General features: G+C 40.1%; 1 protein-coding gene across 12 annotated transcripts in view; it reads right to left on the bottom strand.

The window, feature by feature from the left end:
* Window positions 1-17,149, bottom strand: part of KALRN (kalirin RhoGEF kinase) — a 513,673-nt gene that overhangs the window by 291,983 nt on the left and 204,541 nt on the right. For all 12 annotated transcript variants that reach the window (XM_054069262.1, XM_054069263.1, XM_054069264.1 and 9 more), the window contains exons 4-5: window positions 15,415-15,607; window positions 12,856-13,368 (exon numbers count right to left, since the gene is read on the bottom strand). In XM_054069262.1, coding sequence (XP_053925237.1) covers window positions 12,856-13,368; window positions 15,415-15,607 — 706 coding nt within the window. The remainder of the gene's footprint in view (window positions 1-12,855; window positions 13,369-15,414; window positions 15,608-17,149) is intronic.

Raw genomic sequence — 17,149 nt, forward strand, 5'->3', positions numbered from 1 at the left:
TTGTAAAAGCTAATTTAGCTGGGTGCAAGGCTGTTTGCTCCTTCCCCTGTGCAACAGGTGCAAGCAGTAGGTTGCATGGTGGGATGGTCGCAGGGCAGCCTGTAAGGAGGCTGTGAGCCCCTGGAGCTGCTGCTGTCCAGTTCCTGCTGTACCGGGCATCGAGGGGACCCAGGGGGTAAAACCACCCCCTGCCAGAGCCCAACTGTTACCCCAAATTACCCGTCAGCCAGAGAAATGCCTGGATATGAGGTGTTAAGGAAAGAACATGGCATCTGCAGAGGGCTGGAGATGCTCTGTAGGATTCTCCATGTCAAAGGGGACAGGGACACTCCTGAGGGATGGCAGGTGGCTCACCACGGGGCAGGGACACTAAGGAAGGGCAGCAGGAAAACACTAAGAATCAAAGAATAGTTGTAACACAGCAGAAAGAAATTCATGCAAACATTATCCCAAATATCCCCTGCTGCCTGTCATCAGATTAGAAGAATTTTGATAGACTGAGTACAAACCATGACAAAAATCAGGGAGACTGAGTCCAGGGAAGGAGATGTGTTTATGGGGATGTATCCTGCTTTTTCTCTCAACAAATCGAGATCAGAAGTTTATGTTGATTAGCAATAAACTGAGCAAAATTCCTCAACTCAAGCTGTTTTGCTTGTGGCACCATTTCAGCACCTGTGCAGGACATAACATATCCAGAATTTTCAATGTCAAAAAATATGGAGGAGCCTTGCAATACATAAAGTTTCAAGAAAACATTTCTGAATTAGTTCTCATGACATGCATTGTATGTAAGAAGAAAAGCCAGAGTGACCTGCTTTAAAATGACACTGATACTCCCAGACATGATCAACAGACCATGCTCCTTGTTTCATCTCTCAAACTATCAGCAACTCCTGAGGAGATAACCTCCTGACTGCACATCCACCCTCATGTGTTCCCTATAAATAGATATGAAGGCTAATTTAAGATATAATTTTAAGACCCCCAAGCTCTGCCAAGTGTGAGCCATTTAAAGTATTTCAGCCAGGCCAGGAAGACGTTAATTTAAGAATGATCACACAGCTACATCTGAAAGATACAGCATAATAACTCTGTGAACCTCATGCACAGTTTAATTACATTATTTCCTGACAGCTAGGCTTTTACCACCTATCATTTTTGAGGATCAAAGGAATAAATAAAATAAAGCAGCTTTCTTATCTTTTTCTATACTTGTAGACCTCTTTCTTGTCTTTTTCTAGCTGTGTGGGCTTCTTTGCTCTTTAGATCATTTGGATCTTCTTGTCTTCATTAGTTAACACAGAACTTCATTGTTATAATATCCTATATTCATCCCTAAAAATTAGTTTTAAGTCTGTATTCAGATGCCAAAACACTTTCTTTTGCCATACTGATCAGGGGAGCATTCCTGTGCCCAGGAATTCCTGTGCCTACACCCAGCGGTGCCAAGTTGGAAAAGCTGAAACAGCCTCAAAATGCTCTCTATCAAAATTGGCAAGTGAAAGAGGAAATTTGTGCAAATGCAAAAATATGCCGTTGGAACATACTGCTTTCAATTATTTTTGGACCCATTTTAATGTTCATGGAGGAAGCAAGAGGAATAGTAACTGCGTATCCAGTGTCGGCAGCAGGAAACTACAAATAGCACAGCACACCATGTTCCAGTTTCAGCAGCAGCAGGCTTCAGAGACATTTCCTTACAGTCAGGAGTGGACGGGCTGTGAGGCGACTGCTGCCAGACTCTGGGAACAGAAAGCAGGAACTACGCCATCACTTGGTTAACGTCCTGAACTCTTGCGCTGAAAGGTCACAAATGTGTTGGATGATCCAGTGCAAACTGGGTAGAAAGTGGCCTCAGACTGCTGTAACTATAGTATATGGCACACTTAGCGTGAAGGAAATGCGCAAGTCTTCCTCATCCCTAGCGCCGTTATTGTTTTTACCTTCCTATCAAAAAGACTAGGTTCAATTCCAAGTGCTGCGAAAGCAACATATTTAGCTGCCTGCCTGCCAATATATAGATAGATAGAGAGATAGAGATAAAGAGAGAGAGAGAGAGATAGACAGACAGACAGATAGATAGATAGATAGAGATAGAGAGAGATAGAGAGAGAGAGAGAGAGAAGCAGATTTTGCAGCACGGGACAGAAGGAATTGGTAAAGAAGGATGCAAAGCACTGACATAGGAGACACTATTTTACACATCAGATCAGGACTCCCACTGTAGGACAGGCTTCCTGTGTGACAGGAGGCAAAGCAGTTAACCCCTGTGGTTTTTAATTCCAGCTTTTTAGCTTTGAACTTTGCGTCCTTTGTACTTTGATGTTGCTGCTCCAAAGCCAATCCAGCTCAACAGCAATCAGTCTCTGGCAGATGATTGCCCATCCTGAGGGACAGCTGTCTCCACATCTCTGAAACTCAGCACCGTTAACGCCTTCAGAAGATTCTTACATGCTTTGCTTGTGGAGGCAGAACTCCGGTCAGTGTAGTTTGTACCCTTAGAGTTGTCAAACTAGCAACATACTTGCAGCAACAGAAACAGAAATGTCAATGAGAGGCTCCAAAAGGAGTCCTGCCACCTCCTCCACAGTGAAAGAAATGATGGTTGTAACAGGGTTAGGTGACACTCGCCGCTAGAATAACATCCACCAGGAAGAGGATTTCTGACATATTTATCTAGTTCCCTCTACTGCTCTGCTCAGCAGGCAAGGCAATCCGACACTTTCTCAAAACAGATGGCAAAACTGCATTTGTAGCTGCTTTCAATTGTAGAGGCAGCGCAAAACAGTTGGTGTGTACTCGTGAATTTGTCCTGTTGTTATTAGATTTGTCCCCAAACTTTCTACTGGTGAATGGAAAGGCAAAAAAGAAAGCTATTGGTACATAGGGGAAGACCTCCTATGGCCTTGACTGATAATTAAGAAACTAGCAGGATACAAGCTTGACACTGTGAAAAAGCTGCAGCCTCCTTTGGAACATCAGTAATAATGAGGACACTTAGATTTTACCATCCAATTAGCAGAAAAGAGCTCTGTTTGTGCTTTGAGGAAGTTAAAAACTGCTATAATGATCTCCTGGTCTTGCAAAAATCTGTTCTTTCCTACAGATACCAAGAACAGGATCTTATTAGGTGTGACCAGCAATGGTCAAAGTAATAATGAACAGTTGCCACAGAGTCCCCCCCCTGTGATTACTTCCTGCTCTGGCAACTCTTCAGATTGGGGACAATAAATTGTGGACGGCATTAGCAACCTGCCTACATAGAAGCCTACTTCATATTAAACAGAGCAGATGTCAGCTTGCTGCATCTTTAATTCAGAGGTATATCCTGCAAAGAATACAATCATTCAGGTTCCTGAACTGAGAGATACAGACTACATAGGATTCCTCTTTCTGTTAAAGATGAAGCGTTTTGCAAGTAATTTATGGTTATAAATGCTGAACAGGATTTACCCCGTTGTTCCCCAATAATTCTTTTGTTTCCATGACTAGGGAAGGGGGATTGCAAATTTGACACGGTTTAGCTGCCACTCTGAGAGACTTCCAAAGTGGAAGGTGCTGATCCCACTCTGAAATCTCTTTGGCGCAACATCTATGCTCACAGCATTACAAGGGACTGCCAACATACACTCTGTGCACAACCACCCCTTGTTATAACATTTTTCTGTTTCTAGGCAACTTTGTGTTTTTGTGCGCTTGTTGAAAAAGAAAAAGAAAAAAGAAAAAGAAAAAAGAAAAAGAAAAGGAAAAAAGAAAAAGAAAAAGAAAAAGAAAAAGGAAAAGAAAAACAAAAACAAAAACAAAAACAAAAACAAAAAGAAAAAGAAAAAGAAAAACAAAAACAAAAAGAAGTCTGAGGTGAGGTACGCCATGTAACCTGGACAATCCATAAGCTCTGTTTTGCTACCACTGAGCTTCAGAAAAAAAAAGAAATCAGTGAGGATGCATTCAGAACATCATACTGTTTATTCAGCTGCATCAGAACACCTCATACTGGCTCATCCATGACACCGATATGCTTTAAGACAGAGCAGGAGCAGTACTCAGTAGCAAGAATTCAATTATTTTAAAAAGCAAAAAAAGAAATGTGACAGATAACACATTTGAATAAACACTGAAAAGCAATGAAAAACTGCTGTTACAATAGAGTTATTGCTATATGCTTTCAATTCTCACCTATTTTATTAGAGCCTCCTTTATTCTAAGATGTGTGAAGTAATTAAATAAAAGGGAATAGAGCTGGCATAATTTCATTTGGGGAAATACACAGATTTTTAAGAATGGATATACAATTTTTCCCTTTGATACGAATTTCCCATGATGGTCCTTTGTCCTTGATTGATGCTATTAGAAAAGCCTTGCACAAAACACAATATTCCCAGTACTATCCTAAAGCAACCCGAGCCATGTGTTGATACGTATCTGTATTCAGTAGGAATGTTTCTATCCCCTTACATCTCGAAGGCCATTTTTCTACTGCAAATTTGCATTTCGTTGCTGGAAACAGCCAATACCCCAGCCAGATTCAGTGCCTTAGTGTGCTAGGTGCCATATAAACATGCACTTAGCTACTGTTTATACAACTAGTTCAGCCTCAGTTTAAGCCTCGTATCCATATCACCTATATAATTATCTTTCTGACATTTTAAAATCTGGTATTGTAAGGTGGTGTCTGCCGATTCAACAATTTAGGGATCTATCTGCACTCATTTTCTGTGTTCTGCCTTGTACCAGAAATGCTGTGTCAGAGCAAACACTTCACGTTGAACATGGGGGTTGCCCTCTCTATTTTCATTGTAGTTTCAGAGCCGGCTTAAGTTAAAAGGATGGCAAAGGAGGATGATCTTCTATTCACATGGTAGCTACTTTAGACTGATAGCTGACTTTCCCTCCCAGCACCGGCATCCCAAATCTGATTTTATTTATTCCCAGGTCAGGGAAGAATAGCTGACTAGTAAGAATCTCTATACCAAAAAAAGGCACCATATGGCAAGGGAAACTTGCGATTATAAAATAAAGCATTTTTTACCGGCAATATGAGAGAGTATACACCAGATATGGAAACAACATTGCAAAAGAGAACAAACACTATGTGCTCTGTGCAAGAATCCATATGCATGAGAAAAGGCAGAGAAAAAGAATCTAAAGTAACTTAAAAGTAACTTAAAATACTTTGACTAAATGTTCTCCCTTCACATAGACAATTCTTCCTTTCTGGTTCCATAAATACAGGCACTGTATATTTCTCCTATAGCTTAAAATAAAACCCCAGTGCGTCAGGAACATTGTCAAAGCTTGTTTTTCTTGTATTAGGGCTATTGCAAGGCAAGGCAAATCAAGCTGCCCATAGCGGCGCAAACGTGTACTAACGTGACCAGAACATTGCAGAGCAGAACTGGCACAAAACCTGGAAATAAGGTCCCATTCAATAAGGAAGCGACAAAGTGGCTAACACTGCCATCAATATGGCTGGAGACGGAGACAGCAGGTAGAGATGGTGGCTACCCAGCTCCTGGGCATAGGGCTCAGACAGCGCTGGGTCACTGAATACCTGTCAGCAGGAATTCTTCTGGAGACTGTGAGTCCTACACTAATTTTAACAGAAACTGAGATTCGCTCAGCTTTACAGGACCAGGCCTCCACCTTTTTAGCTGATACCTCACAGAGATCTCAAGCACTAAAATGCAATCAAGTCAGGGGATGCAAACATGCACATGTTTTAGCCTGAAACTGAGTGATTCCACACAATGAAGAGAGAGAAGCAACTGCTTTGGGACAAAAGGGGTAGGTGGAACTCTTTCTGGGATTATGGTAAGAGATTTCATTTATGCTTAGCGGTAAATTCTTGGTGGCTTTTCTTATAAAGGTCCCTGCACACAAATGCATGTTCACAAGCCTTTCCCAGTCAGCATCTGTGCCCAAAGGCCTCTGTCTTTTTCTGCACAGACATTTGGAATGGGATGAAGTTGGAATGGGATGAAAGTTAACATGCTTTTAAATGAGCCTCATTTACACTCTCAGTCAAATGTCTCTGCAAAAGACACTAAGCTTATTGACTCCTTTTATTGTGGAAGTCTTATGGAGCTTACCTCAGGTCTAACTTTCCCCCAGCCCGTGTTCAAAATCTCCAAGAAAGCTCCTTACTGCGATGCTCACCTACTGTGCTGTGGTGATACACATGGTGTAAGTACTTAAATGGAAAATCCAGGCCATGCTGATTTCTGTACACCAACGCAGTGTTCACATAACTTAAATTAAATCTAAATCCTGTGCAAAAATCCATGTCTAATCCATGCTTATTATGCCTGTATGATCATTACTGTTAAATGCTAAATACTATTCATTTGGTAACAAATCCTTTCACAGTGTTACAGCGCAGGGGGCATATATACTTCCCTTTGGTGCTAGACACTAAGGATATGCTTTCATTATTAATCCTGATTCTGGTTCCTTCTCCTGCCTCCTCCCCAGTCCTAATTAACCATCTCCTTAGAACTGATTCACTTCACATAAGACAGCTCCTTCCGTCAGCTTGTCAGTACTTTCCTCATTGGTTTCCAAGTCTCATTCCCTGGACACATTCCCCTTACAGTAATTTCTAAGCCAACATTTTGCACAAAACCTTGGTGGCGATTGTAGATATGGCACATAGAACAGACAAAGAAACTGAGCGCTACCAGCAGTGAAATAAGTCAGGGGAAATGGTCCTTCACTAAGTGGATTTTCTCTCAGCCAGAGAGGTCTGTCCCAGGTGCTACGCCTTTTGGTGGTACACAAATCCATGAGGGTAAATATGACACATTATAAACAGGAAAACTCTATTATCTGCTTATGTATCACTTCCTGGGTTACTTGACATGTTAAAAGAAGAAAATATATAGGTGATGGGAAACAAAGGAAGTTAATATGATGGCTGATCTTTTGAATCTTTCTTATGCTGTTTTTTTCCAGAAAGGCATCTAAGATCCATTTCCAGGAAATGCTTCGCCACACAGCATCACTTCACTAAAGCAGCAGTTACAATTGCTCCACTTAATGGACTGTAATAAAATAAACTGCTTCCTAAGCAAGAAGGATCATATCATCATATTTGTAATGTATTTTATTACAGAACATACAGCATCAGAATTTTTAGGTGCAGTGTAAGGGGAAGCAATGTGTGAAACAGTTGAAGTGGGTATGTATCACAAAAGCACAAACGCACTGTTTTCCTTCTTCGAAACGTCAAGAATTCACTGTTTCTTTCTCAAAGCCATCTTTCCCCTCTAAACCACAGTGCAATTTTCCACATTTTGCCTTCTATTATTCCATCAAAGCTATCATCCCGCATCTTTTTAGGCAGAGTAGCAAGCAGAGCATTACTTCCTTCTGAGGAACATGAACCTTTGGCAGGTGTAATACTCCAATACTAGCATAAGCATGCTTCAAATACTCAGATTATATATTTCTTGGACAATTTTGTCTCCCACTGACTTTGCTGTGGAGCTAGAGCTTTTCTGTATTTTTCTAGACTAACTCTGTATGGTGTTAAGCTAGATTCTAAATCAGGAACTCCTAAATTTCATCTCCTACTTCAGAATAACCGTTAATTGGTATACCAGGCTTCTGCTTAAAATGAGTAGGAGTCTAACCAGTATTTTCATTGGGAATGAGAATAGGACACTGGACAGGAGTCTAGCACAGCTGGTGTAGACGCGATTTTCCTTCTTCAGAAACCAAATCCCCTCATTATTTAATTCACTGAATAAGGTCTAAGTTTAATAGCACCTATCCAGTACAGTAACACATCAAGTCCCTTATTTAAGGACACTGGACCAAGGAAGAGGCCTGAAGAACCACTGTGTGTGAGAAGGGAGGGATGCAGCGTGTGCTTCTTGGTGCCATGGTCTCACTGCCCACGCGTGCACCGCAAGCGCTGTGCAGGAGAACCGGTGCAACTGTTACACCATGCTATTTCACCTCAACTGTTTTGCTTACACCCCCCCTCTCCAAACATGTTTTCTGCTCTATGAACTTTGAGTTGTTGTCACTTTTCCGATCACTCTTTCTCTCACTGAAAGCTTCCAGCCTGGTCACAACGCCTGGGAAATGGAAGCAACAGCTGCTGTGGGGTAGGAGCTGCAAGCCATGCCCTGCACTCCCTCTCACTGCAGCCACTCGCAGAGCAGCAGCAGGACCACAGCAGCCAGCACAGCTTCCCACAGGGAAAATCACAGGCAGAGCTGTGTTTATCAAAGGGAAGCTTTAGTATAGATGAGGCAGAGGGTTTTGACAGCAAGCCCAGTATTTCACTACCCCTTGAAGACTAGATGTGGCCTGTGGTTTGCCGCTTTCCACAAAGCTGGCCATATCCAAATAAAATGATTCTCCCACCACAAACTTCCAGTCAAATCCACTTGTGATGTTTTCTACCTACCATTGCCATCTTTGGGAGTTTACCATTGTGTAAGGGAATTTGTAGAAAGTCAGGAATCAAAAGGGGAGATGAGGACATTGAGAGGCTGCCCCCAATGATTTTATAGCAGCTGCCTCTTTCTTTGCTCTGGTGTCGTAAGTTTGCAATAGAGATCCTTGGTTCAGTCCAGCTGACGATTATATTGCTTATAGTTAATGTGGACAACACTGATTACATCATGATAACTGGTTTTCATTCACATACAAGCTTGGATAGTAAAATTTATATGGAACTGACCCAGAATGATGGGGAAATTCCTACAAAAGTCAAGTTGGGTGCCAGTTACAAATTATTTCCAGAGGGGCTGGAAACTGCAGAGTGTAAGGATTTTTTTTTTTCCTTTTTTTTGGTATTTATTCAAGTGCAAAACATGTGGACTCTTTCCTGAATCCTTCTCCCTATCCAAATTTCAACCAACCAATTAACATTTCTCAGATAGTTCTAATAGTTGGACATGTGTTTATTGTGGGTTTTTTTTGCTTTATACAATATTCAGTTTAGATTGGACTACATTTTTTCATGTTACTGATGGCTAAAAATATCTTCCCTGTTACCCAGTATGAACACAGTGAAGGTTCAGTTCTAGTTTCAAAATTATATATATATATATATATATATACTTACATATGAATACTAGTTGATGAGGGATGAATTTGTTGAGCAGTGAGGGTCAGGGCTACACCAGTGGGTGAAATGTGTTCTTTATCAGCAGATCATTACAGTCAGCACTGCACAGCATGTGAGCTTCCTTACACCCTCTGCCAAAGCTCCCCACATGGCTGACCTGCCTGCTGACTTCAGCTTCAAGGAGCTTCCAGTCTCCATCTGGGGATCCAATCTCACTGCACGGCTTGTGCCTATGTGATAGCCCAACTTCTCCTCTCCCTCGGCCCCAGCACAGGAAAATAAAACCCTAAAGGCTTGACTTGGAGACAAAGTTTCCTCACAGATAGCTCTGCTCTCTCCCGATGATTTGTGTGGGAGAAGCCTAGGGTGTGACTGTCACTCTTTCCTTTTATTTTGCCAATAATATGAGTTGCACGCAGCTATACAGACCTTCTGTAAGTTGTAATACCTGTAATTTGAATATTTTTTGTGCCCAAGCAGTGACTGCCATTTATAAATGTTCCAATAGAGGAGCACTATAGAATGAAAAAAGTAAATTGACTTGTTTTGAACACCTGGGATATTTTAAATTCAAGGCATTTAAAAATTAACCTGCCTTAAATTCTGTGTGTTTTTCCCTCTTGTGTGTCCTATTTTTTTTTCTATTCCACCTTTAAAAACTTTTCAGGCAATAAGGACACCTGAAATTTTTAAAATCAGAGATGTCCAGAAAATGGAAAGTCCTTGTCCATTTTTGCCTTACTAGAAGAAGTTTCCTAAACTGTCAGCCAATGTGTACGCAGAGGTATTTTAAAAGGCCCTAAAACCTTATTTATATTCAGAATTTTACGTTGGGGTTTGAGCTTTCACAAGGTATTGCAGTTGTTATTTGGTTAGCGCTCGATATATCCAGGTTATAGGGAAAGAACTGTGCCTTCCCTCAGGAGATGAAGACCATCCTGGCTTTGGCACCGCACCTAAGTGTAGTTGGTAAAGCACAACTGAGCAGATGGATGTACCAGGAAACTTAAATATTCAATACACAGACACACTGTGGTGGCTATTTATACTGCTCAGACTGGATTCGGCTCTGAACATTTTATGCGACAAGTATTTTTCAGCCTGAGATGGTCAGACTACTTCGAAGACATTTGCAAAAGGCAGCAAAGGAGAACAAGTACATCAACATTTTACATCAGTCTACATGTCCGAAATGTGAAGTAAAAGCGTCTGCAACATTCCCTGAAAGAATTCTAGGGACTCACAAACTGAAAAGATTAATAATACTGATTGAGAGTATAAAACAAAATACTTTCTATTCTTTGGGAAAATGTAGCAGTCAAGAAAAGGCAAGCAGAGCTGCTCAGAGAAGCCAAAGCAAGACTGTATGTTTAGTTAATGTGAGATACATAAATAAGAGATATTGAGAAGATCAAAACACTAGTTTTGTCAATCAGGAATCGCTCAAGACGGCCAATGTTAAAAATGGAAGAATCACATTCTCACTGCTTCTTCCTTCACCTCAAAAGTTTCATATATCTGCTGACTTGCCTAAACCTTACACTTAACCTCAGAATAATACACGCAAAGAGAATATTAGCTGTCACAGTGCTCATACTTGTACCGTACCATCCTTTTGTCACTGTTCAGGATATATAAAGGAAAAATATATTGGAGACTTCCCTCAGCACTACAGAGGGCAACAAGAACTGCTCAGGTGCTGACTTAATCTGAGACCCTCTCAACTTATAACATTAATAATAATTTGCTAAATAATAAAAATTTTCTAATATTATTAGCAAATAAGAATCATAAATAAAATAAAATTTATGTTAGCAAGAAGTGGTCATCTGAATAAACCCAAAGAAACTGAAAATCCAAACTGAAGCACTAACTGAAATACAGCCACTGCTGGGAAGGACAGCAGCGAGTGATCTCCCGACAGCATGCAACACACAAGGAAATGGGGAAAGAAGAAATTGTAGTATTTGGGAGAAAAACGCTGCTCTTATGCATGCTGGAGTGATACCGCAGTGACTCTCACTTTAGAGGGACTCATCTGAATTCAAGGTTTTCCCAAGAGGAGGGCTGAATATACAATGATGGAGCCTTTTCAGTTCTAGCACTCCTTAGAGATATTTAGTACATGCACTGAAAACCAATGTCCTATGTCTTGCATTGCAGTACTGAAGATTATATTTGTTTGAGCAATGTGCTTCTCCCTAGCGTTATAAAAATAATATTAATTTGAAATTGATTAAAAAAACCTAATCTTTCATGAGATCCCCCTGTAGATGAAGTCAGCTTTTCTTTTGCTATTCCTCCTGGGTCCAGACAAACACATTAGTGAAACAACTGGATCATATATTAAGTGGAGAAGATTAGAGACTGGTGTTTCTGCTGGATATACAGACTAGATAAACATGAGTCCAAGAGCTCACTGCCTTCCAGTTAGAACGAGCTGTTTCTGTGGCCTAGAAATGGGCAGCAAAACCTTCTCACAAGACTGTCTAACAGGACGTCAAGCACTTCTGCATTAAAAAAGTGAGACTGCCAAGACTCTAGCACAACACAGTTTTCTAAAATAAATTGACCAAAACCGGTAGCTGCATATGCTTCCAGAAGCAAACAGCAGATGAATATTAGAAGTAGTAAGAAGCCTGCTTCGCTGTGTGTTACTGAAATTTGTAGGTGGTGCTGTATACGAGACATGGTAAGGGAACTTGGGGTGCTTTTAGCCAGTCTTTTCAACAAATACAACAAGCTGCTATGCTTTGCTTGCAGGGGACTCCCCTACTACCCACTACAGGTTCCTGAATGAGCGACTTCTGATTAGCAGAGAAGGGGGATGTAAGTCTGGAGCTGTACTGCACGCCTGTGGAACTGCAGCTTCCTAAACCCATGTTACTTACCAGTGCTTCTTCTGCCCCACATTCTTCCGTACACTGTTATTCACTTTGAGACACTCTGCACACTTTTTCAGGCTGATATGCTACATTACAAATGTCTAAGAAAATATTAAGCTGCCATGCAGTCTCTATAGAATAATTTAATATCAAGTAAGGTTTTATACAGGTGAACAGGAAGTTTGGCCACTGATGCAGTGTCAGGTGTGAATTCAAATGCTATCCCTACGTGCTGTTTAATGCAAACCAGCCACACGGAGTTTTGCATGCTGCCACTATTTCAGAATACTTTCTCTATTTAATTTAAACACAGTCTCAGATCTCATGTTGTGGGAACTAACTGTCCTTGGTACAAAGTTCTATTACTAAAGATTTTACCAGTTGCAAATCCTGTCACAATTTCCTATGTAAGAGAAAATGTTGTATGAGGTAACAGTTAGGAAGATTTAAACTACAAATTTCCCACAGACTCACAAGAAGTGCAAACAATAATCATAGTGCTTCAAATACAAAAATCATTCTTCTTTAGATGCTGTGACATGTAAATAAATATATACATATGCTTAGCAAAAGAAACTTGAAAATAAAGCCTGATTCTTGTATTAATGTCTACCCAATGTACTTATTGCAACACAAAAAAACCCCAAGCAGATTAATTTTCATCAAAAAATGACAGAGAAGTTCTTTTTGGATGTCATTATGCTTGCTACATCCAACAATTAATCCAGTGAATTTGGTTTACGAGTCATATAAAGTACATTTGCTGGCAACATGAGATTTATACCTGTGATAAATATCTTTTGTTGCTAACTACAGAAAAAACAGTCACAGTGTCATTGTGACAAAGTCTTGGTTAAAGTATGAAAGGAACAGATTATTCCCTACCTTCTCAGCATCTTGCTCAAAAAGTCGGAGCTGAAAGCATTGGTCCAGTTTCAGCTTGCGGACATGCCACATCTGATGCAAGTGCTGCCGGGTAGAATGCAGCTTGTCTAAAAGGCTGGTGATCTTTGGCACGAGGCTTTGAAAATCTGCACTCCCAGGAATGCAGTTCCTACCAGAAAAACCATCACTGCATCTTATGCATTGTAACAACCTCTGACCCTCACGATCCAGTTCTTCCACAGGAGCTTTAATCACTTTTTTCTTAAGCTGTGTGTGCTCATCAATCAGCCTTCTTGAGCCCTCAACATCAACTGGGAACTCCTTCCTAGCCAACATTTCCTGGAGATCCTCCAGCCTTGATAGTAAATGGATGGCACTGTTGAAAAACTCTTCCAAGGAGACACGCAACTCTATCCATTCATCATGGTTGTAATCCAAGGAGCCTTCAAACTCATCCGTCAGTTGAGATGGATCTACGAGTTTTGCCAGGCCTTCAACAGATACCATACTTGTCTAAGGAAGGGAAAATGACAACATTTGAATCAGTGACAGTCTAACCAGAAATAACAGTGCAATCCATAAATAGCATAAAGGGATTATTTTCCTCATCAATACATAATTGAAGGAACATTGTAAGATGTTGTGGGCTATGTTTAATTTTTAAGAATCAAGTACTGAAAAATTTTCTATTAATGGCACTGATTTATTTATTCATTAGAATGTTTCTGCCATAGACTACCTTAACCCAATTGAACACTGAAGACTTCTTACTTGCACTCTTGGATATCTGGACATGATTGTTCACTAAACAGGTTCATGGTATAACAGGGACTCTGCTACTTGTGTTACAGCCAGGGTAATGGTTATAAAGCACCAAAGTTTTAGGTATATGAATTGAAGCAGGTATTGCGACTTGCCAAAACACACAACAGGGTGTTCTTTTCTTCCAGATTATTCCAGCTGGCTTTTGCCACAGGCAGATCTCTTCCATATTAGTAGTTTCTAATGTAATTAAGCCAAAATCAATGTAAAAGTGAAATGTCATTGGAGTATTAACAATTAGAATTTATTGCTAATAGAAAGTACTGCTCATGAATCATGCACAATCAATGAGAGATGGTTTTAATTCATTCAGACTCAATAATAAGAGAAATTCACTGGGTGCCTGGAAACCAAATTACAGTTTAAGGACCCAACAACTGATGGCTGTTTCCATCTATTTTAGACATATGATTTTTTTCTGAAATCAGAGCGTAGGGTTTCATATGTTACTAGAGATTTTCAGTGCTGCCACGTTAACACCCAAACTGGCAGCCCTTAAAGGCTTGTGACGTTCATCAGTGACTGCACATCTGTGCCCTAAAGCTGAGGTCTCTAAAGAATGTCAGAGTTTGTGCTTTTCAGAAGTGGAGGCACCCAATAATCACAGCAATCTTGTAAAAGTCAGCTACAAAGAAAAATACCTCAAGTCCTGTCCATTATCCTGAATTATGCCCAAACAATCAGGCTGCCCAATTATTTAAAGTTAATAATAGGCTTTTCTTCCAATTTGTATCCATCTGAAAATGCCAGGCATTCTGTAATGTCTTAAAATTGGAGTTGTACTGAACTTATGTTGAGCAGAGAGATTATTTTAAAATTTTCTTGTAATGTTCCTTGCTTTGGGAAAGGGGGAGGACAGAGAGAAGACCCAACAAACAATGAGAAAGTAAGTATACAGCTTCAGAGAGATTTCAGATTTCTAGATCTCTTGACTTGGAAACTGAATCTTTTGAGATATTTCAATCTAGAGTTTAACTGCCGGTCAAGAAAAGACTCCTCTTCATAGCTAATACCTAGGCATTCCTCTTGCACTAATTGAAGCTAATGTGAGCACTGCTTTTATCATGAACAGAATTTGACATGATGGTATAGCAGAAAGGCTTTTCATTTGATGGCTTTTGCAGCTTTATTCAGATTTGTTTCTTTAAGGAGTTCTTGATACTCTCACAAAAACAACCTTAGTTAGGTAGTTATGTGGCAAGATAAAGAATTGTCTCTCAGACATCATCTATCTTTCTTTTAAAAATCATTTTAAAAAGCACTGCCCACTATTTAAAACCTTTCATCAGGAGACAGAAAATAATCTTGAAGGCACCTCTGAATTAACGCTAACTAAGCTGACTGGTTCATGCCTCAATATGACAGGAAACTTTGGAGCCCACATACATCAACCAAGCCCTTACTTTCCCCTCTTTTCTTTGTGTGATGATCTTCGGGCATGCTTCAGTCTCTGGATTGTGACAGAGTCATTCTGCCAGAGCCTCACAACACAGAATCCAGACCAGTAGCCTCCACTAAGGTCATACACTGCCCTGGCATGTGCATAATGCTTCCATTAAACACAAAAGAGAAATCAAAGAGAAACAAAGGAAAGACTGAATACAACACTACCAAAACCCCTCACTAAAATGGACTTTTTTTTCTCTCAGTCACAGGGCTTGGGAATTTTTTCTTTCCCCAAAGAAAATTTCTTTTCAGAGGTAATGCTTTACCACACACCTCTCGTGTAGCACTCACCTCAAAGATGAACTTGGAACTGCCAAAATTTGTTTTCTGCTTCTGCCAGAAATTATCCGGTTTTATAATCAGGGCAACATGAATCTCAGCAGGAAAGGCTTCTTGAAGTGTCTTTAGGAGAGGCTTGATCAAATCCCACTTGGATCCCCGCATATCAATAATAACAGTGAATCCTCGTTTACAAACATCTTCACTGTAGGAATAAAAGCATGTCAAGATAATTAATATTTTGGACAGTCACACAGAGAATTGAGTTTTGTTGCTCGTGTTCAGTACTTCAGAGAAAAGCAAGAATTATATACGTAAAAATAAAAGGCAAAAGATAGTATAGCATAAAGACTTATGTGAAAGGCTACATGAATTTTACCATAACCTAATTTACAAGAGATTCAAGTGTATCTATTAAAGCTTAATCTCTAATTTCCCAAATACATGTAATTCAGATTTTCACTGGAAACATACATACTTTCACACAATCAAAACCAGACTCAAATATGTCTGTATAGAAGCTATTATGTATATATACAACAGATTTTATTTTCAACACATTGAATTCAATCCACAGCCAAAGCTAACAAGCAGGGTCCTGTGCCTGAACATTGTTCTGCACTGGTAAATGTGGGTGCCTTCATTTTTAGAGGCCCCTTTAGGGGCTTTTAAAAAAGCTTCATTTCCAGAAAAATGCCTGGCAATCATTCCTTGAAAGGAAGGTCCTTGTGATGCAGCATGTGTGCTCTTAAAATTGGGGCCCTTTTCCCTCCTGATTGATCTTCCAAATGTTGCAGGATCTTTTTCAATCCGCAGTCATGCTTTTCTGACACAGCATTAGCTTGCAAACACATCTTCCCTATTTCCGCAGGAGAAGAGAGGAGAAAGAATAAAAGGATGTTGATTCAAATCAAATTTGTGCAGCTTTTGTCATAGCTTTTCCAGGGCATAGTAATGTCCCTCAGAAAAAGGGGTATGGCTCAAAAGTGTCATCCTCCATCTGCAGCATCCAACATTTGATGAGATTTGGGAAATGTCTGCTCCTCTGACTGGCTGATATATCTGCCATCCACGGCACTGAACTCTTGAGAAACCACAGTGTCTGCTTTAGGCTACAAGCACTTGCACAAAGTGAGAAATTCCCCATCCCCAGTAATATTGGTATGGGAAATGAACAAAATTCATTGGCAATGTGCTAAAATACCAGAATAGTCTACCTGCTGATCTAAGATATATATATGTATTTTAGGGTGAAATGGAGGTCACAGCCTTCTCTAGAGAACGAGAAAGTGTTGGAAAAGTGTAGAAAGAAGAAAGGAAGATGAAAACAGACAGTTGAGAAAAAAGAGAAACATGGCAGAAGATGGACATGTTTTGTTTACATACTGAATGCAACAGTGAGGTACAGAACAAGAAATCCTCTTTAAAACACGAATGTAGCACCCCTAGCCTTTCTGCAAACTGGCCATCAACATAAACACCATGAATATTGTAGGTATAAAGGCACATGTAAAACAATTTAAAATAGCAAGAGTTGATACCAATGGAATGAACCCAAAATATGCCACCAACAGATATTATCGAGTATGATTACAACACAGAAATCCTAACTGTTTGCCTTCACATGACTATGTTCAGCACACAAAGACACAGGATGATTTTCACTATACTCTACCCACCTAAATCCTCAAAGCACTCTTTCTGGTAATAAGGTCCAGCTCCTGCATATCTCACTGAAAACAACTCC

Source organism: Cuculus canorus, chromosome 6 (assembly GCF_017976375.1).
Source record: "Cuculus canorus isolate bCucCan1 chromosome 6, bCucCan1.pri, whole genome shotgun sequence".
In the NCBI taxonomy this organism is placed as follows: Eukaryota; Metazoa; Chordata; class Aves; order Cuculiformes; family Cuculidae; genus Cuculus; species Cuculus canorus.